This window comes from Drosophila tropicalis, unplaced genomic scaffold, assembly GCF_018151085.1.
Source record: "Drosophila tropicalis isolate 14030-0801.00 unplaced genomic scaffold, ASM1815108v1 contig_593, whole genome shotgun sequence".
Classification (NCBI taxonomy): domain Eukaryota; kingdom Metazoa; phylum Arthropoda; class Insecta; order Diptera; family Drosophilidae; genus Drosophila; species Drosophila tropicalis.
In genome coordinates, this window is record NW_027173070.1 from 8,382,173 (window position 1) to 8,409,871 (window position 27,699).

The 27,699-nt window shown below is 36.8% G+C and overlaps 8 protein-coding genes, 1 long non-coding RNA gene and 2 pseudogenes across 24 annotated transcripts; 3 read left to right on the forward strand and 8 right to left on the reverse strand.

Annotated features, from left to right (window-relative positions):
- The first annotated feature begins 108 nt into the window (after nt 1-108).
- LOC137576973 (antigen 5 like allergen Cul n 1-like) lies at nt 109-1,162 on the forward strand. The gene is made up of 3 exons (XM_068290326.1): nt 109-225; nt 293-714; nt 777-1,162. Exons 1-3 carry the CDS (start codon nt 109-111, stop codon nt 1,060-1,062), a joined length of 825 nt encoding a protein of 274 aa, XP_068146427.1. The 3' UTR covers nt 1,063-1,162.
- Nucleotides 1,104-3,833, reverse strand: LOC137576972 (nose resistant to fluoxetine protein 6). Its single transcript, XM_068290325.1, has 10 exons — nt 3,751-3,833; nt 3,214-3,690; nt 3,019-3,159; nt 2,421-2,962; nt 2,281-2,360; nt 2,113-2,226; nt 1,704-2,050; nt 1,499-1,641; nt 1,329-1,443; nt 1,104-1,274 (listed from the first exon to the last, which is right to left on the reverse strand). The coding sequence occupies exons 1-10, from the start codon at nt 3,821-3,823 to the stop codon at nt 1,192-1,194; spliced, it is 2,115 nt and encodes a 704-aa protein (XP_068146426.1). The 5' UTR covers nt 3,824-3,833; the 3' UTR covers nt 1,104-1,191.
- Nucleotides 3,834-4,803: 970 nt separating this feature from the next.
- Nucleotides 4,804-9,109, reverse strand: Spn42Da (Serpin 42Da). 9 transcript variants are annotated; one of them, XM_068291174.1, is made up of 5 exons: nt 8,970-9,108; nt 7,473-8,425; nt 7,272-7,413; nt 5,073-5,226; nt 4,804-5,009 (listed from the first exon to the last, which is right to left on the reverse strand). In XM_068291174.1, the coding sequence occupies exons 1-4, from the start codon at nt 9,019-9,021 to the stop codon at nt 5,087-5,089; spliced, it is 1,287 nt and encodes a 428-aa protein (XP_068147275.1). In that variant the 5' UTR covers nt 9,022-9,108; the 3' UTR covers nt 4,804-5,009; nt 5,073-5,086. The 9 variants fall into 9 exon arrangements, with proteins under 9 accessions (XP_068147275.1, XP_068147280.1, XP_068147272.1 ...); XM_068291171.1 differs by lacking the exon at nt 4,804-5,009 and adding an exon at nt 6,909-7,140 and having other exon boundaries at nt 5,013-5,226; nt 8,970-9,109; XM_068291180.1 differs by lacking the exons at nt 4,804-5,009; nt 8,970-9,108 and adding exons at nt 6,909-7,140; nt 8,525-8,745 and having other exon boundaries at nt 5,013-5,226.
- Nucleotides 9,110-10,692: 1,583 nt separating this feature from the next.
- LOC137577657 (uncharacterized) lies at nt 10,693-11,021 on the reverse strand. Its single transcript, XR_011032443.1, has 2 exons — nt 10,978-11,021; nt 10,693-10,913 (listed from the first exon to the last, which is right to left on the reverse strand). It is a non-coding gene; the product is annotated as an uncharacterized lncRNA (long non-coding RNA).
- Nucleotides 11,022-11,245: 224 nt separating this feature from the next.
- On the reverse strand, nt 11,246-13,004 carry LOC137577653 (serine protease inhibitor 42Dd-like; annotated as a pseudogene).
- Nucleotides 13,005-13,723: 719 nt separating this feature from the next.
- Nucleotides 13,724-15,383, reverse strand: LOC137577654 (serine protease inhibitor 42Dd-like). Its single transcript, XM_068291191.1, has 4 exons — nt 15,337-15,383; nt 14,321-15,231; nt 14,069-14,210; nt 13,724-13,978 (listed from the first exon to the last, which is right to left on the reverse strand). The coding sequence occupies exons 1-4, from the start codon at nt 15,359-15,361 to the stop codon at nt 13,845-13,847; spliced, it is 1,212 nt and encodes a 403-aa protein (XP_068147292.1). The 5' UTR covers nt 15,362-15,383; the 3' UTR covers nt 13,724-13,844.
- Nucleotides 15,384-16,303: 920 nt separating this feature from the next.
- On the reverse strand, nt 16,304-17,792 carry LOC137577729 (antichymotrypsin-2-like). The gene is made up of 4 exons (XM_068291275.1): nt 17,761-17,792; nt 16,766-17,667; nt 16,549-16,690; nt 16,304-16,437 (listed from the first exon to the last, which is right to left on the reverse strand). Exons 1-4 carry the CDS (start codon nt 17,783-17,785, stop codon nt 16,304-16,306), a joined length of 1,203 nt encoding a protein of 400 aa, XP_068147376.1. The 5' UTR covers nt 17,786-17,792.
- Nucleotides 17,793-17,807: 15 nt separating this feature from the next.
- LOC137577652 (serine protease inhibitor 3/4-like) lies at nt 17,808-20,442 on the reverse strand. Of its 4 annotated transcripts, XM_068291190.1 has the most exons (4): nt 19,545-19,644; nt 19,093-19,476; nt 18,878-19,019; nt 18,040-18,446 (listed from the first exon to the last, which is right to left on the reverse strand). In XM_068291190.1, exons 1-4 carry the CDS (start codon nt 19,545-19,547, stop codon nt 18,253-18,255), a joined length of 723 nt encoding a protein of 240 aa, XP_068147291.1. In that variant the 5' UTR covers nt 19,548-19,644; the 3' UTR covers nt 18,040-18,252. The 4 variants fall into 4 exon arrangements, with proteins under 4 accessions (XP_068147290.1, XP_068147291.1, XP_068147289.1 ...); XM_068291189.1 differs by lacking the exon at nt 18,040-18,446 and adding an exon at nt 17,808-17,884 and having other exon boundaries at nt 19,093-20,441; XM_068291188.1 differs by having other exon boundaries at nt 18,040-18,217; nt 19,093-20,442.
- Nucleotides 18,508-22,175, forward strand: LOC137577651 (serine protease inhibitor 42Dd-like). Of its 4 annotated transcripts, XM_068291182.1 has the most exons (5): nt 20,178-20,243; nt 20,570-20,633; nt 20,775-21,652; nt 21,704-21,845; nt 21,903-22,175. In XM_068291182.1, exons 3-5 carry the CDS (start codon nt 20,777-20,779, stop codon nt 22,145-22,147), a joined length of 1,263 nt encoding a protein of 420 aa, XP_068147283.1. In that variant the 5' UTR covers nt 20,178-20,243; nt 20,570-20,633; nt 20,775-20,776; the 3' UTR covers nt 22,148-22,175. The 4 variants fall into 4 exon arrangements, with proteins under 4 accessions (XP_068147286.1, XP_068147284.1, XP_068147283.1 ...); XM_068291185.1 differs by lacking the exons at nt 20,178-20,243; nt 20,570-20,633 and adding an exon at nt 18,508-18,563; XM_068291183.1 differs by lacking the exon at nt 20,570-20,633 and having other exon boundaries at nt 20,176-20,243.
- A 134-nt stretch (nt 22,176-22,309) lies between these two features.
- Spn42De (Serpin 42De) lies at nt 22,310-25,482 on the forward strand. Of its 2 annotated transcripts, none has more exons than XM_068291193.1 (4): nt 22,310-22,504; nt 24,016-24,941; nt 24,995-25,136; nt 25,197-25,482. In XM_068291193.1, the coding sequence occupies exons 2-4, from the start codon at nt 24,063-24,065 to the stop codon at nt 25,328-25,330; spliced, it is 1,155 nt and encodes a 384-aa protein (XP_068147294.1). In that variant the 5' UTR covers nt 22,310-22,504; nt 24,016-24,062; the 3' UTR covers nt 25,331-25,482. The 2 variants fall into 2 exon arrangements, with proteins under 2 accessions (XP_068147294.1, XP_068147293.1); XM_068291192.1 differs by lacking the exon at nt 22,310-22,504 and adding an exon at nt 23,852-23,936.
- A 691-nt stretch (nt 25,483-26,173) lies between these two features.
- LOC137577656 (S-phase kinase-associated protein 1 pseudogene) lies at nt 26,174-26,793 on the reverse strand (annotated as a pseudogene).
- Nucleotides 26,794-27,699: the final 906 nt, after the last annotated feature.

The following is a 27,699-nucleotide window of genomic DNA, read 5'->3' on the forward strand; positions in this document are numbered from 1 at the left end:
GGCCTTCTTTGATAGCCATGGTTCAATGCAAATCGATTGCCCGGGAGGACGCAGGCAACTCTATAAGAGACAGCCCTCGACGCGTTGCGGGTTTAAGTTTTTAACGAGATGTCGTGGCTGCTGCTGTTGCTGTGGCAACTCTTTGCTAGAACTTGGGCCTTCGACTACTGTGATCCTGTCCTGTGTCCGGGGCCCGAAAAGCACATAGCATGCAATAATTTTGGCGTAAGACTTTGGAGTACGAATTGTAGGATGGGTAACTAGATCTATTTGGGTTTCTACAACATTTTAGGAGCTGGCTGATAGCTGCAGTCCCGACGCCCATGTGGTACGGATAACTACAATTCGACGAACTATGATCCTCAATGAGCTGAACGCTTACCGTGATCGTATTGCCAGGGGTGATTTAATTGGCTTTAATCCTGCCACCAGAATGGCCACTTTGCAATGGGATCCAGAATTGGCTAGTTTTGCCGAACTGAATGTGAAACGATGTGCCTTGGTTAACGATCATTGCCGCAACAGTGATCAATTTCGCAATGTGGCTCAAGTAGTGGCCGAGGGGGGCTGGCAGAATTTGGCCAATGAAGGGGCCAACTTACAGGAATATCACACAGAGGATGAGGTTATAAGGGCCACGCTAGAGCAAATGTTCGCCGAGTACAAGGAGTGCAGTATGCGGGATATAATTGCATATAGTCCGCCCATGAACAGGTGAGTCCCCCGTGAGGTGACCCAACTCTAGATCCTCACAGAATTCTCCGCTTGCGTTACAGCAAGTGTATTGCCTATTTCACCCAGCTTGTGCGGGATACAACCACCCATGTGGGATGTGGCATACTCCGCGAGACAAGGAATACGACCAATGCGAGAGGGGAATACGTTCTCAATACCCATCAGTATATGACATGCAATTTTGTCAGAGGCAATGATGTAAATGCTCCCGTTTATCAAAGTGGCGATCGCCCAGCCACCGAATGCCTGACTGGAAGGAATCCCTTGTTCATTAATCTCTGTTCGATTAATGAGATCTATGATAATACAATCTTTAATGGGTTCTAATGACACAAAAACTAATTCTAAGAATGATTTCACCGTGCGCTCAATGAGTAAAGGGAATAAACATATTAACGCTAGGCAATGCGATAAGATAATAATACAATACAGAGGGGTTTTTTTTTTGTTGATGATTTATTTAATAACAACCAAGGGAAGATTATTGAGGTCAACCTGATCTTTTGGTTCAATTTGTTTGCTCGTTAGGTTCTTAACCACTGAAAAGGGACAAAAATATTTGATATTCAATATATTTTAGGTAAATAACTAACCTGGTTCTTGATTCATGAGACATTTAATCAACTCTGACATGGGATACTCGACAAGTAAAGTCATTAGGAAGGCCACCAGCTGGGTCAAGACAAACACCAACAAAGTAGAGCAAAACTAAGAAAAAAACTAATGTAGACACTTTTGTCCTTTCGTTCTTTCATTGACTTACCAATGAGAATTCATTCACATAGATTGGTTTTCGATAATAACCAGCAACTATACGTAAAATGACAATGTGCCAGAGAAAAGCCTGAAAGGATATGCGAGCCAAAGGACGAAACACAGCCAAAGTACAAAATTCATAAGCAATCCCTAAAGAGAATAGAAAAACCATATTAATAGTGAGAATGGTGTATTTATAGAGTTTCTCTTACATCCCAGCTTCAGGCACATACAGGACACAAATCCAGCACAAATCAGAATCCATAAATTCTTATAGAACCCCGCATATAGAGCCAACCAAATGGATGGCTTTGCGAAATCATATTTGATGAATACATAACCGGATAGCAATATGAGCAAAGCGAAAGGCAACATTAGCCACACGCCCAGTTCATACTTCAATTGTCCACGATATTTTTGGCATTTGCCAGAATCCCGCACTTTCAAATAAAATTCAGCACTAAGGAAACCGAATAAATAACCACCCAAGTTGGTATAAAATGGAGGATATATCTGATAAAAAGTATCAGAGTGCCGAAACCATAAGTAACGAAAGGTCCTAAAAAAAAAAAGAAAAATGCTACAAGAAAAAGGATCCATGACAAATCAAGATCTACTCACTCTGGTTTCAAATGATAAACGGCATCCAATTTCATATAATAGGTCAGCAAAGCGGGAACAACAAATGTTAGTATTAAGAGAATCATATAAATATAACTTCTCAATCTGGGATGTCTAAGGAAATAAGTCATTTAAATATAGTTTAAAAATTGTTGTAACTCCGCTTACTTTTTGCTAATGACTATGACAATCAGAAATAGTTCAAAAAGCTGCATATCAGCAGCTAGATACCAAGTCTGTTGGGCACACTGAAAAAGATTACACAACTAAATAGAAAATTTTGATATTTGAATAACAACTTTACTCACACTCTCTTTCATCATGTGATTGTTGACAAATAAGACATTCTTCCACCAGTTTTCGCGACAGAAAACCCTTTCCGCCTCCGTCACATGACGCCAAAAAGGTCCATCACCCAAATTGGTCAATATGGTGGCATTAAATAATATTAGAAACAACAATGAGGGTATAATACGGAAATAACGATTGAAGAAAACCCGAAAATAGATTCGTATGCACTTGCATATTCCGGACTTTGTGTCCAACCATTGACGTTCTGTAAAATTCATATAGAGCAGAAAGCCGCTCATGACAAAAAATATTTGTATCACAACATTGCCGTTTTGGAATATAGATGCTTCGAATCTATATAGAAATTGTTCATAAAATTCTGGATTCTCAACTTGTATGGACATGAAAAGCATTAGAGTGTGTCCCAAGATCACAACAAAAACGCCAATCACACGAAATGCATCAAAGAAGCGTAGATCACGTGAGAGGTTGCTAGAATGTGGCATTACTAGACGATAATAATTGCGACATATCGAAAAGCTGGCAAATAGTCTTTGAGCTAGAAAATGGGGGAATCAAGAACTAGAAAATCTCAAATAGAATTCATTTACATACTATTCGACTTGAGACTTTGCTTATAGAACTGATTGCCTTGCTGGCCACTCTCACTTTTCAATTGAAAATCATAGTTTGAGGATATAATGGTCAGTATAAGCAAAGTGGCCAATAGTAAAAACATCGTGAGATCTGCTCCATCTACAATTGGTACAATCATTAATATAATGATCTCTGTATACATTACATACTTACCAAATTTCTTTTGTTCATCCGCTTTCACACAATATTCAATGTGACTGCGTAGACGTAAGTGAAATTTCTTACCAAATTCTCGATTTAAGCAACTATTTATCACATGATCATAATGTAAGTGTTCATCTGAGTTTCTCTTGTGCACATTGTCATAGTATAGGCTTAATTCCTTATCCTCTACTTTACCCTCATAGAGTTGCTGTATATGGAATTTGCTAAGGGTTCTCAAAGCTTCTTTGCAGTGCTGCAAACAAACGCCCATAAATAGTCGATCATGACGAAAATAATGCTTGCCATCCTGCGAAATAGTTGCAATCTCTTGCCAAAGCTGAGAACTGGAGTTGACAGCAATTTCAGCATAGACCATGCAGTAGGTTCTATGAGCCACTAACGAGTGATCAACATACGAGGATTTGTCCAGGCAAAGATCATAGTCATCGAAATGATATAGCGCAGGCATTTGCCTGTATCTTGTTACTAAATATCATTAAATATATTTATAAATTGAATGTTTTATCTATTGATTTCTCTACTTACAATTAAAGGATTCGCCATAGGCAAGTTCTGGAAAGTATTTTAGAAATATTATAAAATAAACCAAGCCAATCATTGTGCTAACGTTTACTCAGTTCAAGCTGAACTACTTGTTGGGAAAATTACTTTTCAGCATTTTGCGACAAGTTGTTTATTCTTTAATCGATTGCGTGTTAGATTTATACACTTGAATAGCTCTACTAAGTGCATTTCTCTACAAATTACTTCATCATAACAAACAGAAGTAAACTTCCAAAGTTAATGTTTTCTTACTGATTCTGTAAACAAAAAGTATATATAAAAATTTTGAGATTTCAGATGTAACACAATCTCAAAAGAAGAGGTAGAATTACCGAAATTGAAATTGAATTGAAATTGACTGCATCTAAAATTTCAGGTCTTACATTTCTTATTAAAAGTTAAGCTTTTACCTCAAAATCTAATATTTTCAGCAACTTCATTGGTCAGTAATAAGTCATATATATCAAGATTCATTTCAAGAGATGGACTTACCTTTCCTAAATTTGTCATGCTAATGTTATACATTCTATATAAGCATAGATTGATCTGTAAAATGGCAGAAAGTTTGTCCCAGAATGAATGGAAAAATGAAGTCTATTTTGTCTATGTAATCTTTTGACTTGAAAACTGTGTATAAAGAATGTTTGCTTCAATAAATAGTATCCACAGGACAATCCAAAATTTCTTTATGTGTTTGATTAATTCCTCAAATGCTTGTTGCATACTTTAGGGAACAAATCACAGCTCTTGATCCGTGACAGTAAATGGTCTGACATGGGGCACATGTTGGGGCATTAAAGTCTCCTTCTCTGTGAAACAATTATCTTACTAGTTTTATAATAATCTCAGCAAGGACATAAAAATAATACTACATGTTGATATTTGAAATGAAACATAAAATTTTCAGCTAATCCTTAAAGGACAGATCTGGGGACCATTAAACAAACATTTCGGTTGATCCTTTTAATCTTTTGTTAATTGGATTATTATTTATCACTCATTCGATGGGTCAACTGCCAATAAGAAAGCTTTTCATAAGATTTGTATTATTTTCATTTATTGTAAAAAAAAAATATTAAAAATGTTAAATTTAACAATCTAGCCCAAATGTTTGCCCTGGAAAAGCAAAAGATCCGAACGTGTTTTGATATAGTAAACAAATTGATGATTGGCAAAGAATCGTTTTCTTCTAAATGCCATGACGGGCATAACGCGAAATGCTGTAAAAATAAATGCAATAACTATTTATGTTTCTTTGTAAATATATATACATATAAATATATTTTTAAAAATAGTTGTCTCACATGCTAGACTTAACTTAAAATTTGATCATTTTGCCCTTAAAAAGTATTATAGTTTTCCCATTGGTTATGTAATAAATAAACGGATGATCGGCATTGAAATATTCCGGTGGAATCGGTGGTATACCAATACTTGTGATGTAGTTCATGACTATTGCTAGAAATGGGAGTAAACAGATCGAGAATCAACATAAAACATTTAACAATATTCATTCCATATAAAAATAGCAAAAAGTTACATTTAATAATGATAATCTCTTATATATTTCGATTAGTATAAAAGTAAAAAATGTATAAAATATAAAAATTATTCTTTAACAAAGTCAGGTATCAATCAGTTCACCGCCTTAAGCTTTCTGTAGTTTGCCGGCAAAGAGTATGGAGTTAGCTGTATTCAATATAGAATAGGTGAATGGATGATCGGCAAAGAAACGCTTCGGTTCCGGTTGAAACATGGGCATTGAGCATAACATGATTGCCATGCCTAGACGAAAAATGAAAGATAGGACCAGGAGACCATGATTAGCAAATTGCAGATTAGTGATTGTGAAATAGCATTAAATCATCAAAATGCATTACGATTAGGTACCATTTATTATTCGCTTATTAGTTTGCTGCCCTCTTAATATAAGTTAAGCCTTTAAGACTTTCAGGTAAATGAAAAGTACGACACAAAATTATGAGATTATTGTGAATCACAAATATATATACACATCTGTGTTTGGATATATACAAAAGTAATATTTTAAATATATTTGTTAAAGAAGTTGGGTTTGAATCCGTATCTTCTCTTAGAGATTCTGTAGTTTGCCGTTAAAGAGGATGGACTTGGCCTTATTCAATATATAATAGGTAAATGGATGATCGGCATAGAAATCCTTTTCTCTGCATAGACAACCTGGGATAGCTCGTATGACTAAACGAAAAATCGAAAATAGAATCAAGGGATCATGATGTTAATCTTTTAAATCTTTTTAGTTAGTCTGTTTAGGAAAAACTCTATACATTTTACTTGAAATCTCAATTGGTTTGCCGATAAAACGAAAAATTTAGAATAAAAAGATGAAGAGGTTAATCTTAATTGATTGTAAAACTTTTCAGTTAGTCACTTTATAAGATCCTGTATATATTTCACTTAGAGTCGAATATTAATTAGTTTGCCAATGAAAAGTTGTCAGTTTTCTTGATTTAGTATAGAAATAGGTAAATGAATAATAGGCCTAGAAATACTTCAAACTCTTACTTATATTAGCGTAACGAAAATCGTGAAATAAAATTATGAGATTAATTATGAAATAAAGTGGAAATTTTGTTTATTTAGAGTGCAAATGTTTATCGAATTTCGGAGTTGCACTCTTCGGCTCTTGTTTTTTGTATTAGATTTTTAATAGTTTGCCGTTAAAGAGTATATTGTTCTCCTTGTTCAATATATAATAGATAAATGGATGATTGGCAAGAAAATAAATCCGATCATACACGGCGCTTCTAGATAGATGGAAACCTTTATAAAAAGTTAAAGACCATTAGTAGTAAAATATAATTAAATATTATCCCATAAATATTAGTCACAAGTGAAAAAGATATCGAGAGCAGGGTTAGAGAAAAGCAAACGTCAACGTGTCGGCAAAGGGAATGATATAGAAAGATCTAGTTTTCTGAAAACTACCGAAAACTTAAGTGAAAATGGAAGATAAACCCGACTTTAGTATATATTAGCCAAATGCAGAAATTTAGATTAGTTTTGGATTAGGATTAGTAAGCAATTGAATTTCAAACGCAACAATAACTTCTCTATCATTTAAAATAAATAAATAGCTTGTTTTTTATTCAAATTAATACCAAGTATTTCTCTAAAGTTTTCTAGTAGACTCTACAAGGCTGTCCTACAGTTCATCATGATCTAGGCTGGACGTAGGACAAGTATCGGAACTGGCATCCAATTGCCTCACAGAGCCCCAGAAAAGGGGCAACTTCGTTTGATGTACTAGAGCATAGGTGAATGGATGATCGGCAGAGAATTTAACTGGTTCAGTGAGTGACACAATTGCACGTTTCGTACGCGCCACAAGTCCTGCCAACGACATGCAGAGACAAACGAAGACACACAAAATGAGTAGATGGTCAAATATGTGAATGATAATACCAGACATGCAAATGTTAAGTGATTCGAGATCGAGATCAATGTCAAAGTTCAAAACTCACCAGTAGCCGCTGCTGCCTCTGTGCCCTGTTCGTTGACTTCTATGAAGGCTTTGTGTATGATGGCGGATACCTTCATTGCTTCTGGACTTTCCAACATGCCACTAAAGTTGGCGTTATCCGAAAAAATTCGAGTCATGCCCAACTGAAATTATCCATAATCAATTAGAAATCGACCTCTCAATTTAAACACAAACTTGATACCTTTTGAAATACATTTGTGAGTTCCATTTCGAATTCGGCTTTGAATTTAGGCAATTTAACTACCACTTTCGTTTGATATAGTTTCTTTGTGATCTCACTCAATTGGGTGGATCGCAGTTTTTCCTCCAGTTGAGGCAGACCAGTCTTACTGTTGGGCAATATAATCAACATGGATAAATCAGAGTCCTTATAGGGTAGATGTAGAGCGGTGGCATCCAATTCGGGTAACTCGGCATAGCCAAAATTCTCTTTTACATTCATCATGGGCACATTTATGGAGTCTACATCATTTAGATAGAAGGGTTCAGGATGTGTTGCTTTAGCATCAAACTGGTGTACCCAGTTGCCTTTAAAGTGTATGGCATTGACCAACACTAGACGGGAGTCGGCTGACAGGACACTAGGATCGATCAAATTTTTGATTAAATGATTGGTTTTCTGCTCAGCCCATTGATTGATGGTATTCGCCGCCTGGGTATTTTGTGCAAAGTCCAAATTTTCCGCCGACGATAGAAATTGTTCGGTCAGGAGCTTATTGAAATCCTCACGAAGCGTATATCCTTTCATTACGAAAATCTTGTTAGCAATACGAAGGATTTCACTTTTCTCATAGGTCGCCAACACTTGATGGAAACTTTCGGCTATTTCTTTGGTATCGCTAGAGACAAGACCTAGTCCACGATCCAATTCCTCGGCTGTTTCCTTCTTTGCACCCAATCGAGCCATGGCTGCGCAGGTTTGTATGGAGAATGGAGAGAAAACGACATTCTCTTGCGGTTTCAACAACGACACTTGATTGTACACATTGATGGAGAAAATAGCCAACCGGCGAGAGAATTCCACTTCATTTGCCATGTTCTTGTTGTTGTTGTTGTGATTGGGTTTGGGATTGGACTGGGGCTGAGCTTCAGTCGGCAGCGATGTGAGGTGGAGCAGCACAAGCAACCAACAAGCTGTGGAAAAAAGAAATTTAATAGTTTTTAGGGATGGAATGATGACGCCATAGCCATAGTTGATTTCACATATTTATATAAGTTTTCAAAATGAGTCACCTCGATGATAGATGTTTGTGTTAAACGAAACGCCCTGCTTCGATGCCGTTTTCGATATTTGTTCAAGAGCTTATCACAAAATACTGTTTACTAATTGCTGCAAATCGTCAACTTGCAATAGAAATTAGTTCGTTGTTTGATTTACTGTAAATTTTGCTTAGAAATTCTTTTTTTACACAAATACAAAGCGTAGGTACGTCTGCTTTGGTCACGGAAATCCAACTGAATGTTTGTCGGCGCTCAGTTGTTTCTATATTTTATATATACTCTAAAGAGATATACACATATATCCGCGTATCTATACATATGCACCCACTCAACAGGTTTTTCTCTTATCTATTTGTGTGCTCTTATATTCGTTTTGGGTCTCTCTCTCTCTCTCTCTTTGATTTTATATTTCCCTTAAGCGTTGGTTTTCTGTGTCTTTATCAGTTGATTGACTTACCATGTAAATGCCAAGGCTTATCCATTTTAGTTAATTTCACTTTAGAATACATATAGTACACAACTTTTAACTACAAATCTACGTTTTAGACTGAAACACTGAGAGCTCTTGTTTTCAGTTTCGCTTTTGCCTCTTATCAGCGTTTTGTCACGGGCATTATTTACGCTCGAAGTTTTGAATATTATTTAAATGAAAGAAAAATATATAAATATGGGGAATTTTTCATCAGCCAAATGATAAGAATGTTTTGTATAATCATTCGCACTATGAATCGACTCTACAGTCAAGCAAGACTTGAAATCACAATCTATTTTTATACCAGACATCCATAAATTGAAATGGTATATTAAAGTCGCCAAAATACAAGTAATTGGCAGCGAAGGAAGCTTTTCCGAACCCACAAAGAACATGTCCGTCCGTATGAACACCTAGATCTCCGAGTCTATAAGAGTTAAAGCCAACAAATTTGGTATGTGGACTCGTGTAGTATGTAAATTGGTCGAGTTTATTTCAAATTTTCGCCACGCCCATTTCCACCCTCGCAAATTAGATAAAACCGATACTTCATTGTATACAAAGCCAAAAATTAGGCATAAAATTACAATTTAATATGTAATTACTGTCGTTTAGCTAAATTATAGAAACAGATCTGTCATAATCACTTGATTATGGGATTATTTTGAAATTAGGCAGATGTGAGTAAACCAGAAAAGAAGACGTTTTCAAACCCACACAGAAAATATGTTTTTGACTAGTCTGAAAAAGCGAGTCAATCTGTGTGAATCGAATTCAATTAGAAAGATTTTGGAATAAAACTTGGTATTTAAACTTTTAAGTGTCTAATTGAGATTAAGTTGGACTGTAGATCGAAAAGACTTCTTTACTTACATAGATTTACAGAAAAACTACGATTTTTTTAAAGTTAAAAAGTAGGCTTAATAAGAAATTTCACATAATAAAAAAATATTTGAAAAATGAAACTTATTTAATGAAATTTTTTTAAAGTTTTTAAATACCTTTTCTTAGGTTTGGATAGGATTCTTGATCGGGATGTCGAGTCAAGTGAATATAGCTTTTCCTGTTTGTGCTTCCGTCGGTTTGGCAAGGAAACTATTAGAAGGAAAATGTAATTTTGGAGCAGTATTTTTTTTATTTCCCAGCGATTCCTGAAATATTTATTTTTTTATTATTATTGTTGTTGGGTTTTCGACATTCCGTAACAAATTAAAATGTAAGTTTTTAATTTATTATTTTTCATTCGGATATTTATTTTCGTCAAGGCAAATTAGTTTACCACGTCAGCGGCGTTTGATGTAAAAAAAATAAAATTTCAATTTTTAGAAATTTAAGACCTCAAGCAATGTACAAAAAACTGCATAAATGTCGCTGCTTTATCAATTTTGTAGGTAGGTAGTTATCAGAAGCACATACTACTATACATATACATATACGGATGACTATAACAATGCTATATACCAAAAATTTGCGTGTCTTGAGTTTTTTTGGGTCGAGCGAGCGATCGTCGTCAAACTTTTAGGCAGAGATACGGCCAAATCCCGAATTTAGCGGGTGGGAGGAAATCAGTCGCGAGCTCTCTGCTCAGCCTCTGCCGCAGATGCTCTGGCTCCAAAGTTAAAAAGGATGTAGAAACTTTGACTGCGACGAATTTCTAGTTTCTTTTTCCGCTGTGTTAAGCTAAACACCAAGTATAACCAAGTATAACTGGAAACAAAACCATTATATATTTATTTGAATTTCACTTAATTTACGTATATTGCAGTTAAAAAAATTCCTGACACTCGGTTTGGCATGTTTTCAGACTTGTTATATAACCAGATTTACAATATGGTCGACGTACACATTGTCCCTTTTTGACAATATAGATGTGTCGTCGACAAACCATATTATAGAACCAAATGGTGGGGGTACATCTTTGTTTAAGACCTTTTTAAATGGAATTCATAAAATTAAAATAAATCGTATTGTTAATGTCTGAATGGATACATACTAATATTCTTAGTCTCTGCCGTGGATAGGCAAAATGCCAAAAGTATGGCCACTAAAACGCCTGACACAATAGCCATCCCACTCAATAATTCAATATAATAATGTTATGTCAATATAAAATGGTAATGCAACTTACTTTAGCCATTTTGACATGCCAGATTAGCCACACAAACGGTCCGATTTCGTCATTTGTCTATAGTTATATACTAGTCGACTTGGTAAGCAAAATTTACCGAAGATCAAATATAGCGAAAAAAAATTTGCCACAATCACAATGCTTTTAAAATTTATTAATTTTTTTTAATAACTTTTTTTTTCTCAAAGTTGCAAATAAACCTTTATATATGTCCTGATTCCCTTAGATAATGCCTACCATATTGTAGTCATGATGGATAATCAGGGTTGAGAAAGAAACTCAAGGCTCTGCATTGGGCTTCAATACTTTGCCAGCGAAGAGAACGTAGTTATCCTTGTTTAATAAATAATAGGTGAACGGATGATCGGCGTAAAATTTAACAGGTTTCGGGTAAATCACATTGCTCACTCGCGAAACGCCCATAGCTAAAACAAAAAATAAAACAGTTAATTCTTTGTCGATAGCATTGTTTTTTAATGATTGGTAACCAAACCAATTTGGAAAAAGGATAACTTGAGAGTAACTTACCAGTTGCCGCTGCTGCCTCTGTGCCAACTTCGTTGACCTCAATGAAGGCTTTGTGTACAATTGAGGATATTTGCACTCCTTGCGAACTTTGTAGCATTCCACTGAAATCTGCACTGTTTGAAAACATGCGAGCCATTCCCAACTGAAATAGGATGTTAAAAATTAATTAATAAAAAACTTCCTTTCTTAGACTTACGTCGAAGAGGATATGTTTCTCTAAAACCAACGAAATGTTGTTGATTATTAAATAAGGCAAACTCTTAAATTTATGTTGTCACCTTTTTAAATACATCTGTCAGTTCCATTTTAAATTCGGCTTTGAATTTAGGCAATTTAACCATTACTCCCTTTTTATTTAGTTTCTTTGTGATCTCATTCAATTGGGTGGATCGCAGTTTTGCCTCCAGTTGAGGCAGACCGGTCTTACCATTGGGCAAAACAATCAGCATGGATAAATCAGAGTCTTTGTAGGGCAATTGAAGGGCGGTGGCATCCAATTCGGGTAACTCGGCATGGCCGAAAGCTTTTTCAATGTTCATCATGGGTACTTGTATGCTCTTCCCGTCTTTTAATTTGAATGGTTCAGGTTTTGTTTTTTTAACGTTGAACTGGTGTACCCAATTGCCTTTGAAATGTATGGCGTTTACCAATACAATTTGGGAATCGGATGATATTGTACTAGGATTCACCAAATTTTTTATCATATTTTTAGTTTGCTTTTCTACCCATCCATTAATGTCAGCCGCCGCCTTCTTGCTATTGCCAAAGTCCAAGCTCTTAGCCGATGAAAGAAATTGTTTGCTTAACAATTTATTAAACTCATGGTGAAGCTTTAAACCTTTCATCACGAAAATCCTGTTGGCAATGTGAAGGATCTTACTCTTCTTATAGGGCAAAAAGGGCTTGATGGAAACTTTCAGCCATTTTTTTTGTATCAGACACAAGACCCAGACCACGATCTAGATCTTCGGCTGTTTCCTTTTTCGCACCCAACCTAGCCATGGCTGCGCAGGTTTGTATGGAGAATGGAGAGAAAACGATGTTCTGATCCGGTTTTAATAGCGATAATTGATTATACAAATTATTGGAGAAAATCGACAGCCTCTGGGAGAAATCCGATTTGGAAGATTGAGCTTCAGTAGGCAGAGGATTCAGATGGAGCAGCATGAGCAACCAACAACCTGGGTGAAAATATGAATCATATAACTTTATGGATCTATTCTAGGTCCATGTCAAATTGCTTTCTATTCGGATAGGGCGTTTCTAATAAGTAATTGATTGACATACCAAACAATGACCAAAGTTTATCCATATTGCGAAGTTCCTTCCTACGAGTTGACTTTAAAGTAACTTTAAACCACAAAAGTACGTTTAAGAATAGAACTGTGAGCTCCTTTTTCAGCTTTTTATAGGCGCAGAAATGGTCACAGAAATTATTCCCAGTAAAAGGTTGAAATTGTGATTATCCGCCGATTTTGTACTTCCTGGAATTTATTTTTTTTTTAGAGATTTTTGTAAATAATTAGGCGTACCTTGAAAATCACTGTCCCAACCTTCAATGTTATTTGTTGGAAAGGAATTTCGAATGTAAGATGTTTTGTTTATTTTTTTTGTTGTCCTGATTTCAATGCACGACACGGTGTCTTCACACTTAGAAGATACTCGTATGGAGTGGTTATTGATTATCAGCGACTTGGGTGTACTTATGGGAGTACCATGACTTTTAGTCCTCTTATTCAAAAGCTATGAGTGTTCTTGGGTGTGTAAAGCGATGGTCAGACGTCTTCGACGATCTGTAAACAACCAGAGCTCCGTTTACTTCAACAGTTCGTCCTATCTCAGAGTCCGGATCTTGTATATGGTCACCTCACCTCAGTTGCCCCAAATTCAAATTGAAACCGAAGCGATTTCTGATTTTTGCTTTTTGAGGCCTTGAAGTCAACTTGCCATCGAACTCCATCAACCTTCTTTCAATCAATTTTCCTTCTCCAACTAATCGTACACAGACTTTCTTGGGCTATTGAGCCATTTAAATCTATTTGTCCCTTTGAGACATTTCCAAAATTATTTTTCTCTATCCTCATTTGAATTTTTTATGATTTTTATTTTACACTTGCAAATGAAATTTGTTTTTTGCTTCATGTTCTTTTGGTAAATGTCAACAATATTGACGTCGTGTTGGATAATCAAGGTTGGGGCATAACCTAGGGCTTTAACAATTTGCCAGCAAAAAGTACGTAGTTATCTTTGTTCAATAAATAATAGGCGAACGGGTGATCGGCGTGAAAATGAACAGGATCCGGAGAAATCAACAAGGACTTTATATTGTCCGTAATAGCTGAAAGAAAAGTTAAAAAAAGATGGCGAAATCGGCATAAGCAAACCAATTCTAGTCAAAGAAATAATGAGACTAACCCCACTAACTTACCAGTTGCCGCTGCGGCTTCTGTGCCAAGTTCGTTGACATCAATGAAGGCTTGGTGCATAATGGAGGATATTTGCACTCCTTGCGAATTCTTTAGCATTCCACTAAAATCTGCACTGCTTGAAAACATGCGAGTCATTCCCAACTAAAATAGGATGTTAAAAATTAATTAATAAGACAAGGATCCATCTTTCTAAGAACAACCAACTTTTGTTGGCATTTACATTCAGAAAAGTCATTAATTTATATTCTGACCTTTTGAAATACATCTGTCAGTTCCATTTTAAATTCGGCTTTGAATTTGGGCAATTTAACCATTACTCTCGTTTGATTTAGTTTCACAAGTTTCTTTGTGATCTCACTCAATTGGGTGGATCGCAGTTTTTTCTCCAGTTGAGGCAGACCGGTCTTACTATTGGGCAAAACAATCAGCATGGATAAATCAGAGTCCTTGTAGGGCAACTGAAGGACGGTGGCATCCAATTCGGGTAACACGGCATGGCCGAAAGTATTTACAACATTCATCATGGGTACTTGTATGCTCTTCCCGTCTTTTAATTTGAATGGTTCAGGTTTTGTTTCTCTAACCTTGAACTGGTGTACCCAATTGCCTTTGAAATGTATGGCGTTTACCAATACGATTCGGGATTTGGATGATATTGAATTAGGATCCACCACATTTTTTATGAAATTTTTAGTTTGCTTTTCTACCCATTTATTAATGTCAGCCGCCGCCTTCTTGCTATTGCCAAAGTCCAAGCTCTTAGCCGATGAAAGAAATTGTTTGCTTAACAATTTATTAAACTCATGGCGAAGCTTTAAACCTTTCATCACGAAAATCCTGTTGGCAATGTGAAGGATCTTACTCTTCTTATAGGGCAAAAGGGCTTGATGGAAACTTTCAGCAATTTTTTTGGTATCAGACACAAGACCCAGACCACGATCTAGATCTTCGGCTGTTTCCTTTTTCGCACCCAACCTAGCCATGGCTGCGCAGGTTTGTATGGAAAATGGAGAGAAAACGATGTTCTGATCCGGTTTTAATAGTGATAATTGATTATACAGATTATTGGAGAAAACCGACAGCCTCTGGGAGAAATCCGATTTGGAAGATTGAGCTTCAGTAGGCAGAGGATTCAGATGGAGCAGCACGAGCAACCAACAACCTGGGTGAAAATACGAATCATATGTATAACTTTATGGGTCTGTTCTAGCTCCATGTCAAATTGGTATTTGAAAAGGCGTTTCTAATAAGTAATTGATTGACATACCAAACAATGACCAAAGTTTATCCATTTTGTTAAATTCTTGCTACGAGTTGACATTAATATAACTTTAAACCACAAAAGTACGTTTAAGAATAGAACTGTGAGCTCCTTTTTCAGCTTTTTATAGGCGCAGAAATGGTCACAGAAATTATTCCCAGTAATAGGTTCAAATTGTGATTATCCGCCGATTTTTTACTTCCTGTATATTATTTTCATAATGGTATGAATTATTTTTGTAAGTGTGAATTTATTGTTGGTTTTTTATACCCTTGCAAAAAGGGTATATTACTTTTGGTCAGAAGTGTGCAACGCATAGAACAAATCATCTCCGACCATACAAAGTATATATATTCTTGATCAGAGACGAGTTCAAATAGCTATGTCCATCCGTCGGTCCTTCCGTCCGTCTGGATCAACGCAAAGTCCTCCTAGACCGTAAGAGCTACAGAGCTGAAATTTTGCACGTAGGCTTGAATATACTGCACAGTTTGTATATATCGGATTCAGCCGGATCGGACCACTATATCATATAGCTACCATACAAACCCCAAAGTCACGAACAGTGACTTTTCTCAATAACTTCGTTATTTTCTGTGCTATTATCGTGAAACTTAATATTAGAGTTTATTACGCCTATAAACTAAATTTGATCAAGATCGGGTAACTATTTTATATAGCTCCCATAGGAACGATCGGTCGAAAACATTGACTTTTGCCTATAACTTCGTGATTTCCTAAGATTGAAGGCAGTTCTTTTGCATACATTAGACGTTTTGGTAAGGAAAAAGTAACAAAATACTTGCAAGGGTAAACTTTGACGCGGTGAATGTTACCCCAGGCCCTCTGGGTAGCTGTCACACGCTGTAATATAAGTAATTAGATAGTGAAAGTAGATAATAAGGGTTGAGAAACCTTAATGAGTTCAAAACTTTTGAAGAAACAATTTAAATCAAAAACTTGATGTCTTTATTTAGACCTTGAATAGTTTGCCAGCAAAGAGTACGTAGTTATCTTCATTCATTATATAATAGATGAACGGATGATCGGCGTGAAAATGAACTGGTTTCGGGGCTACCACCGAGGTCGTGAACACAAGATCAGTAGCTTAAAAAAAAGTAAAGACGGTTAGTTCTATATCAATAAGAGTATATGGATGACCACAAAACCGGCCTAAGCAAACCAATTCGGAAAAAGGACACCCTGAGAATAACTCACCAGTTGACGCTGCTGCCTCTGTGCCAAATTCGTTGACCTCAATGAAGGCTTTGTGTATAATGGAGGATAATTTTAAGCTTTGCGGACTTTCAAGCATTCCACTGAAATCTGCACTGCTTGAAAATATGCGAGTCATTCCCAACTGAAATATAATGTTAAAAATCGATTAATATGAAAAGAAGGGGTTCTTTTGAATAGAGCCCATTATTATTCCTACCGTCTTAAAAATGTTTGAGAGTTCTATCTGGAATTCACTTTTGAACCTTGGGAGTTTTACCCACACCTTCGTCTGATAGACTTTTTTCGTGATGGTTATCAATTCGATGGCTCGCAGTTTGTTCTCCATTTGAGATAAACCTGTCTTACTGTTGGGCAAAATAATCAACATGAATAAATTAGAGTCCTTGTAGGGCAACTGTAGAGCGGTGGCATCCAATTCGGGTAACTCGGCATATCCAAAAGTCTCATCAATGTTCATCATGGGCACGTTTATGCCCTTCTCATCATTTAAATAGAAATTTTCGCGTCGGGTTAGTCTTACGTTAAACTTGTGTACCCAATTGCCTTTAAAGTGTATGGCATTAACCAATACAATTCGAGAATCGGATGTTAGGGAACTAGGCTCTACTATTTTTGGTATTGAATTATTGGTTTTCTGTTTCACCCACTGATTGATAGTGGCCGCCGCCCTCTCACTTTTGCCAAAGTCCAAACTCTCCACCGACGAATGAAAGAGATTGGTTAACAACCTTTTAAAGCCCTGACGCAGATTGTAACCTTGCATCACGAAAATCTTGTTCGCAATTTGAAGGTTCTTACTCTTCTCAAAGGTTAAAATGGCTTGATGGAAACTTTCAGCCATTCGGTGAGTGTCAGTCGAAAGACGCAGGCCTAGATCTAATTCCTCGGCTGTTTCTTTTTTCGCACCCAATCGAGCCATCGCTGCGCAGGTTTGTATGGAGAATGGAGAGAAAACGATATTCTCTTTCGGCTCGAAATACGAAATTCGATTATATAAATTAATGGTGAAAATAGTCAGCTGTTCAGAGAATTCCAATTTGGGAGATTGAGCTTCAGTGGGTGGAGGACTTAAATGGATTAACACGAGCAACCAACAACCTGGGTGAAAATATAAATCATGTCACTATCCATTCTTGCATTACATCGAATTGGATTCTATTTCTATAATGCATTGCCAGTTATTAGACTTACCCCACATTGACCAAAGCTTATCCATTTGGTTATGTTCCTTGTCCACCAGTTTACTTTCAAACAACCTTAGACCGCAAAAGTACGTTTCGGATTGAAACTTTGGGCATTTTTTGTTAGGTTGCCGCTAAAATTATTCAGACTCGGTGGATGAAATCGTGATTTGCCACAGTTGCTTCGTTACTTTGTTAATAATATTGTTTAAATAAATCAGATGATGTTGAGCGATTTAAATTCACTTATGTGCAGGTGTTTGGGAACAATGGAAACACACTTTATAAATTAGTTTCATGTACTATGATTTTATTTCACAATAACAAAGATACATTGTTTTATTTTCCTTTGACTATGCCCTCTAGGAATCGGACACCTTTTGCATTAAAGATGCCATAGAAGAATGGTCGATTTGCCTCAAATGGGATTTTTATATGACTGCTTAACGAGTTTTCTTCGATATCATCTAGAGCAAGTAGAAAGAAAATTGACCATGAAATTTCAATTTTTTTCACAAATACAGGCCTCATCAGAAGGAGCAGCAGGTGCAGCAGGAGCAGAAAATTGACATACATTCCCCGCGAACAAATGACCGTGGGAACGATGAAATATTACATAGTAAAATTGTTTGTTGGCATAAAATTGTTTTGGTTTCGGTGGCGGAAGTGGCAAGCTTCTAACCATCGCAATTATAGCTAAAATAACGAAAATGGAGTTGAAAAGGTCAAGATGGAAATATTCTTACTATACGTTATATGATAATATTCATTTTAAAAGGAGTACAAAAGGGGTTTTCAGATTGTCAATATAAGGTAATAACTTCTCTACTGAAAAAGAAACGATCGAATCCTATAATAGATGGTGACCTTATGTAGATAGGTTCCTTTAACTTTAAAAGTTATAAGGTTTATTTGAGTTGGGCCTATTTTCTTCTTTAAGTAAGTCTTTTGTCAGATATTTAGAGAGAAGTGATTGCAACAGTTTGTAGCAAGTTTAAATACGTTTTAAGAGAAAAACAAGATACTCATCACATTTATAAATATATACGTTATGGGTTAAGAAAAGATATACATTTCGATGACATTGTTATACCCTTTCATAATGTAAAGAGCATTCAGAAACTTACCAGTTGCTGCTGCTGCTTCAGTGCCCATTTCATTGACCTCAATAAATGCCTTATGAAAGATTTGGGAAACATTGAGAGGATCATCAGTTGTTAAGATTTTGCCAAGTTCAGCATCATTGGAAAATATGCGCCTAATGCCTAACTGCATATAGAGGAGATATGTACATATAATCGATATAAATGTAATGAAATCTAAGTAAAATATAGTTGAATACCATTTTGAAAACTGGTGAAAGTTCCTGCTCGAATTCGACCTTGAACCTAGGTATTTTTACATTAACTGGCGCCTCTGACAATTGATTGGTTATTTTCTTCAATGAAGTCGATTGTAATTTATTCTCCACATTCCTGAGACCGGTCCTTGTATTGGGCAATATTATTAGCATGGATAAATCCGAATCCTTGTAATTCATTTGCAGTGCGGTGGCATCCAAACCTTTTAATTCGGCATACAGAAAGGTGTGTTCCAAATGCATCATTTTAACTGTGATTTTTTGGCTCTCGTTTATATAGAAATCATCATCGCGTGTATTGTGCTCATTAAATTTGATCTCCCATTCGCCCTTAAAGTGTGTGGCATTGACCAGAATGAGACGAGTCTGGGAATTCAATAACTCGGGTTTAATTATATCTTTGATTAGCCTATTGGTACGCGATTCTACCCAACCATTAATGTGCTCAGCTGATTCTGAACTATTGGCAAAATCGAGACTCTCCGGTTTGGAATGAAATCTCTTGGTTAAGAGGATTTCAAACTTTCTCTGAACACTCAAACCATTCATTAGGTACAATTTATTTGCAGTTTTTAATGTATTCAACTGTTCGTATGCCGTCAGTATAGTATCGAATTCATTGGCAATATCCGCATAATCCTCTATACTAAACTGCAGGCCATGTCTCAGTTCGCCAAAGGTTTCGGTACCCTTTTCGGCACCCATTAGCAACATGGCCGCACAGGTTTGTATGGAGAAGGGTGAGAAGATAATATTCCTATTGGGATTACCATTTGCTAATTGATTGTACAAGTAATTTGAGAATTTTTCCAAATCTTCACTGAAATCCCAAAACCGACGGCTACTGACAGTTTTTTTCGGGTTGTCCATTATATAGAAACTCTTTCTGATAAGCTTCTGTAGAGCGTTAAATGGTTTGGTTCGCTTGACGTTCTCTGGGTTTTCCCTCTATAAATTTATTTCTCTCACTGAGTCTCTTATCTAATCGTATATAGGTCGCCTTCCTAGGCACTCCAAAAACTCAAGCTCTGAGTCACTTGGCCAAATTAGTCAGTTCCTTCTACATATATACATAAGTCGGTTGTGCATACGCAAAGAATTTCCAATTTGACGCTAACTATTTTCGTTTTCCGGTAGTTATTTTCTCTCCATCTTATCAATATATATGACAATTCAGCTAACAGACACACACCTGGTGTAAATTTAATGGATTTAGTCGATCAACTGCTGTAAAAAGTGACCTTATCATTGGAATGTATTTCTTTTCTTCTCTCTGTTTGAAATGAATGAATATATCTACTTGACAAATTTAGCAAAACCAAATAAAATGAAATTATAATTAAACAGTTAACAAATTGTGATCAGGTGTTGGTGTTTTTTTTTTATTTTGTTATTGTTGTGTTTATAATATGTTGTTATCTGCATGTGCTTTAAAAAGAGTTTCTTATCATTTAATTAGTTTTCAGACCAAAGAATTTATATCTTCAACTGAAGTACTTTGCACAGAGAAAAAGAATTAAAAGGTAGTGGGAAAATTAAAGATTTTTCATGAATTTTCCTAGAGTATCTTTCAATTAAGTTGTCTTTTCATAGATAGATATTTTTTTAATATAATTGTCAAAAGAAATAAAAATAATGTTTTGATTACAATTTGTTTTTTGCAGAAATGTCCCAACCTCATGATAGTCGAAATTCCTTTTCACGAAATCTTTACGATGTTGTTGCCAGACATGCTGTGGACAGCTGCCAATCGCAGGGTGTAAATATGGTCATATCGCCGGCATCCATACAGAGTTGCTTCTCCTTGGCCTTCATGGGAGCTGCTGGCTCCACAGCCGATGAACTGCGTCGTGGCTTGGATCTGGGCCTGGACGATAAGTATAATATAGCTCGTGCCTTTGGGGAATTCTGGACAGCCAATTGCAATTATGGGGAGAAGGGACCCATACTCAAGGCTCTCAATTCATTGTATGTGAACAATACATTGAGATTGCAACCAGAATTCAATGATCTGGCCAAAGATTTCTTTAGAGCCAAAGCAGAATCTGTTAATTTTGCCGATGCTTTGTCTGTTGTGAAGCAAATTAATCTTTGGATTGAACAACAAACAGATGGGAAAATCCAGAACCTATTGCAACCGGATGTGGTCAATGCGGAAACGAGTGCCATATTGATCAATGCTTTGTACTTCAAAGGCAAATGGCTGAAACCCTTTACACCCGAGACGACATTACGTGATGATTTCTATGTGGACTTGGGCCAAAGGGTTGAAGTTGATATGATGTATCAGGAGGATAAATTCAAATATGTTGAATTACCCGAACTCAAGGCACGAGCCGTACAATTGCCCTACGAGAATTCGGATATATCAATGCTAATAATCTTACCAAATGACATATCTGGCATATTGAGTTTGGAAAAGATGTTGAACACTGTACATTTGCCAGATATTGAGCAAAGAATGTCCATGGAGGATGTGGAGATAGCCATGCCAAAGTTTACCATAGAATTTGATCTCGATCTAAAGGACATATTGAAGAAGGTATAACGATCGATGGGACTTTTGAAATTGTACTAATTTTTCAACTTCTAGCTGGGCATAATGGAAATATTTGGCAAAAAGGCAAATCTTAGCTTGTTGTTTGACACCAAGAAACCACAAAGGATATCAGCAGCCAAACATCGTGGCTATATTGCTGTCAATGAGGCGGGCTCTGAGGCGGCAGCTGCCACTTGTAAGTACCACAAAAGTGCTTAAGCAAAGAAAATTCTAAAATTCAATGGTTTTGCAGTCATGAAAATTGTGCCCATGATGTTAAACATGAACAAGAAGTCATTCAAAGTGGATCATCCATTCGTTTTTTATATACGCAACAATCAGGCTGTATTCTTTGCCGGCCGATATGTTATGCCCGGCGAACAAAGAGTATCGGCAGTCATCAAAGAGGAATGCGGGCGAGCTGGCAACGACAGTTTACACGCATCGAATAATACTCTATATAGTAAGGCCACCAAGTCGGTTAAGTCAGCAAAATAAAAAATATAAGAGTAAAAGTAAAACAAAACCCCAGATACTGATACTCTATTTTCCAGTAGAAGGTGGGGTCAAAGTGTTTGAAATGTATCATTTTCCTATATCTATTTTTGTTTGCTTTTAAGGTCTTGTACATAAATTAATGTCGCTTTTCTGGCTTTCATCTTCCAGCACACAAAAAGATTTCATTCAATTCACATAACTTTCAGTAAGAATTGGAATAAAACTTCTAATGGCTGAGCTTATCAGCTGTTGTTGGTCTATTCTAGCCCTTGGTTGAGAGAATTTCAGTTTGTTGTCAGACGCCCTTGCTGCCACTTCACTCTTGAGACACTGTAGTCTGTGGTTTGTTGCAACTTAGTAAGTTGGAAATCGTTAAATTTTAAAAATAAATACTTACAATATATAATTTAAGTTCTTATTTTGTATTCATTCGGATGTTCAACCGCAATGGCTTTTTGTAAATAAATAAAACTAACAAATAAATAAACAAAATGAGCTCATGCCAATACGAATAGAAAGAGAGCTACACAATGTGAGAAAGTAAATAGAAAGCAAAAGAGAGAATGCGGGTGTGAGCGATAGAGAGAGAGAGCACAACGAAAAGAGAACTCAAAGAGTAAATTTATTTAGAATTGGAAATTTTATTTGCTTGCTCTTAAATTGTATGCCTCATTTAATTGAAATCTAGTATGATAGAATTTTTTGCTTCGCCCTGTGAGACTTTAAATGCTCTTTCTTATTATTAATATATGAAAATTTATTAGGGATATTAAATAAATTAAAAATCTCTCTGCAATACGCCGCCTTCTACAGAACAAGTAGAATAAAGCCCTGCACCCCGACCAACTATGATGCAGCGAGAGGTAGATGGATCGCAATACCAAAAACCGCTGACTGACTTCCGCTTTCATTAAAAGTCACATTGCCAACTCTCAATTCCCATAACCTTAAGTACATTGTGACCACTATCGCACTATCCTCTTGTTATTGACCTTCTATACCTGTAGTAAGCACTTTTACGCTTGACCCAGTGCAGAGGCACCTTTCTATCTACCTTTGGAACCAAGGTTTTCGCCGACTTCCTCCACAGTACGATCAATAGACGTTGATATATTTAAGGCACCGATCTCTGGATGAAGGGCAGTCTTAGTTTTAGTCTGTCCTCCGAATTAGAAGAACAATTTAATCTTCAAACTATAACGTTGAATCGACACTTCTGTGTAATTAGTTTCATGGTAAACTAGAGGTTAAAGAGAGAGTCTTGCGTGTCATCTTCCATGTGTATCCAAAGGATAATGTTAAGGCCACAGTCCCATACGAAGACTCGTAACTTTTATGTCATTATTGTTGCCTGTTCATATTATGACTCAAATCATACTGACTATATTGGAGTCCATTCAAGCTCTAGCCGCTTGTATGCTTTAAATCTATGCCAAGTTATGGAACTTTACCTCAACTTATTTGAAATAGATAAATGTAAAATGTTAAAATGTTTACTTATATGTAATTCCAAGAATCTGTCTGATTGTTCGTGTGGATCTCAAAGAACATTCAGAGCTTTTGCGTCAGACTGGGTACCAGAGTTGAGAATAACTAAGAAATCTACATACATAATTAGGGGAAACCAGTATTTATCTATCTTAAGCTGTTAATCAGTAGCTATATATTTTGGAAGAGGCAATATAAGGGGCATCCGGTGACCGAAGCACTTTAGTACGCAGAGGTCAGCTGAGGTTCAGATTGAATTTTAGTTTCGCTTTCGTTTACGGAGTCGACACCATGTTGCGATGTACGTTTAATCAGCTTTGCTTCTTGCACATCGTCCTAATTACACTACTCGTTTTTCCATTTTCCATCTTGACACACAGACGCAGCTGCCCTTATACCAATTTTCCTGTTGGGATTGAGTCTGACTATGGCCACAGACACCACCGCCGCGGGTGATGCCAAGTTCGCATCAAAGCTTTACCATCAACTGGCCAATGCCCAGGGCAACGGCAATCTTATTGTGTCCCCCGTATCCATTCGCACCGGTCTGGCTCTGCTGTATTTGGGTGCCGATGGCATTACGGAGCAACAACTGAAGCAGGGTTTGGAATTGCAGACAGCTTCGAGTAAATCTGAAGTGGCTCAACAATTCGCTCAGTTGGTCACTAAAAAGGCCAAAGTCCCCGTGGATGGTGAAGATGTGCCCGAATTGAAGTATGCCAATCGGATTTATGTGGCCCCGCAATACCAACTGGCCACGGCCTATCAGGATTTGGTTGGCAAAAATTTCAATGCATCCGCGGAGAATGTGAATTTCGCACTCCACTCGAAGGCAACGGCTGAGCACATCAACACGTGGGTGGAGGAGCAAACTAAAGGTCATATCAAAAACCTCATCAGCTCGGACAGCCTGGATGCCAGCACTGCAGCTGTTCTGATCAATGCCATTTACTTCAAGGGCAATTGGTTGCAGATTTTCGAAGAATACCAAACAGAGCCGCGGGAATTTACCAGCCAGTCAGGTCAAAAGGTGAAAGTGGATACTATGTATCAATCGGATTACTTTCAATACGCCGACTTGCCCGAATTGAAGGCCAAAGCCCTGGAATTGCCATATGAGAATACAGACATTGTGTTTTTGATCCTATTGCCGCACCAAGAACAGGGATTGTCTGACCTGGAAGAACAATTAAAGAACCTTGATTTAAATGAAATTTCATCAAAGCTTAAACAGCAAAAAGTTGAAGTGCAATTGCCGAAATTCAAATATGAATTTGATGTATCCATGCAGCCTGTTTTGGAAAAGGTGAGTCCTTCAAAGGCCTAAAGGATAAACATAATCCACTTTTACATTTGCAGTTGGGCCTCGTATCGTTATTCAGTGGCGAGGCCAACTTTAATAGCCTGCTGCAAAGTCCGGCGCCCCTGCATATCTCTGAGGTCAAGCATAAAGCTCTCATTGAGGTGAACGAGAAGGGAACTACAGCCACTGGAGCCACCTGTAAGCGCCTGATACATTATTCAGTTTTATTTTTCGTATTTCACTCATTTCACTCTGCAGTTTCTAAAGTCGTATTGGAATTGGCTGTGATTGGTGAAGTGACCTACGAGTTTACAGTGGACCATCCCTTTTTCTTTGCCATCAAGGACAAGCAGAACACCTATTTCCTTGGACATGTCACTACACTAAACTAAGAAGCATAAATTTTCCGGCCAAGATGTGAAAGTGAAGCGGGCTGCCAATATATGCCAACAATTCAATGTCAGGGTACAACAGCAACATATGCCTTGTTGATTAGTTTTAGTTGCAATTAAACGAGTCCTTCGTGGCACACAGAGAACTGGAATATGGTGAATGGGTTGTATGTTGGTGGAGAAGGCTGTATCAGTATCTGTCTTGTGTATTTTGCAGTGTCCTGGCTCTCTTGCAGGCAATAAATCAAAGTTAGTATAGCTATCAATCCCTGACAAAGCAAAACAACAGCAACAAAAGGAAAAAAAACCTCCCAGAACAAAAGCACAAAACAACAAAAAATGAAGAAAAAGCCAAATGCAGTGAGGATTTTTGAATGCCAGTGGTAAGTGGCCAAGACCACACACAAACACACACACACTTGCAAACAGACGACTATTACACTTGGCAAAATATACTTAAACTTTACACTGTAGAATGAGTTTACATTTTAAATCAATTAAAAAGTGCACTTACTAGAAAATAAATAAACATTGACCCCATTTTGGCAGAGTTAAGGTTTTGTAAGTTTACTTTTTTGGCTACATTGTTGATTTGCCTTAGAAGTATTTTGTTCTTTATGTAAAATCATGGAACAGTTTATAATATTTTTAATACTTGATGCTTTTTATATAAGGGTATTAAGGTATTAGCCTAAGAATATGGCTAAAGAAAGCAAAATTCTGTAATATTGAAGTTTTTTAAAAGTATTTAAAAGTAAAAAGTATATAGATATTAGAGTGACACTTTTTTGGGCTTCCACTGTACCTGGTAAATGTCTATGCCAGGCCCTGCCAATTTAGATCAAGAGGGTGGATCACTTAGATAAACTTAATTAGGGTACTTGGGGTCATCCTACTTCTCCTCACACCACTCGTTCTCCTTGCGCACTTGCTCCTCCTCGGCGGCGGTAAAGTCTTTCTTAATGTTAAATGTTTTGCGTATTTCCTCTAGTGTCTTGCCCTTAATCATGTTGGCCACAGTCTTGCAAGTCAACTCCAGAAGGCCCTTGATGTCTAAATAGTTGGCAGCCAATATTAGTTCGAACAGGGTTCCCTGGTCTACTTTAAGAAAGTCGGCATCCCAGGAAATTATATCATCTGTACGCTTCTCCTTGCTTTCATCATCCTCAGTGGGCTGGGGATCATCCTTGTGATAATGGGCCCATGTGAGAACCTTGCGCAAGATGGTTGAATTCACATTGGGCAGCGGCACAATGGCATTTTCATCATCCTCCATGCCACAGTCCTCTAACATGGTCTTAATGGTCCTAGAGCATTTCGCGATTTGAATGTCGGTATCAAAGATTTCCTCATCCGATGATTGCAACTTAATGTTAGGCATGTTGAAATATTTGCTTCTTTTGGCTCTTGTCAGATAAAAAAATCCGTGAATAAAACAATTTTCTCTAATTCAATAGCTAAATTTGGAAATTTCACTTGACTCGTAGAGATCTTTTCTTTACTGTTTGAAAATATTTTAACAGGAACACTTGATCTAAGCTTTATGTTTTGTTTTAGTTTTAGAAATTTCTTCTTTTTTTCAGCTCTGAATTTGGTCATCTACATAATATTGATTTTCAGAATAAATGTCAATACTCTTCAGTATTTCTCTCAGTGTGAATGCAGTCGAAAGTCAACAACAACGTTGGCAATTTGGTGCAATCATCTCTACTACAAGAGTTAGTACCAACTTTTTGCCTATCCAAATTGTTGTCCATGTTTGATAGAGTTTTTTTCCCCCCCCTTTTTTTTGGCAAGCCTCAGTTGGATGTGGATGTGAATGATGATGAGGATACTGATGATAGCCATGTTATAACCTCTTATGCATACTTATTTGCATATGGCCAAACAGGTGTAAATTTAATTTTGACAAATTTTTGCGGGCACTCAGTCGTATGAGGCCCTCTATGGCGTCCATGGTATTGCTGTTGTAACATGTCCCCTGGGGACATTTTAATGAAATTTCCGTTGTACAAAATTTGCATAGCTCTGGCCATAATTAAACTTGATTGTTTGCGTTGAAAATCAGGCGAAACAATTAGTAAAGGATTTACGCACGTGTAAAACAATTTAATTAAAAGCATCATCATCAACCATCTGCCTGTCACCTGCCTGCCATTATGTCTGCATATTGTCTGAATGTTCTATCTAGTTTTCTTTTATATTTCAATTTCCATTGACAATTTCGCTATGCGATTTTGTTACACTTGCCGAAGGTTTTCCACACTAATTGGTGGCCAAGGAGTTTGCCAAAATGGCAAACAGAACTAGCTACCAAAAGCTAAGAGCACAAACAAAAAGACCAAAAAAAAAAAAAAAGGAGAGAAACT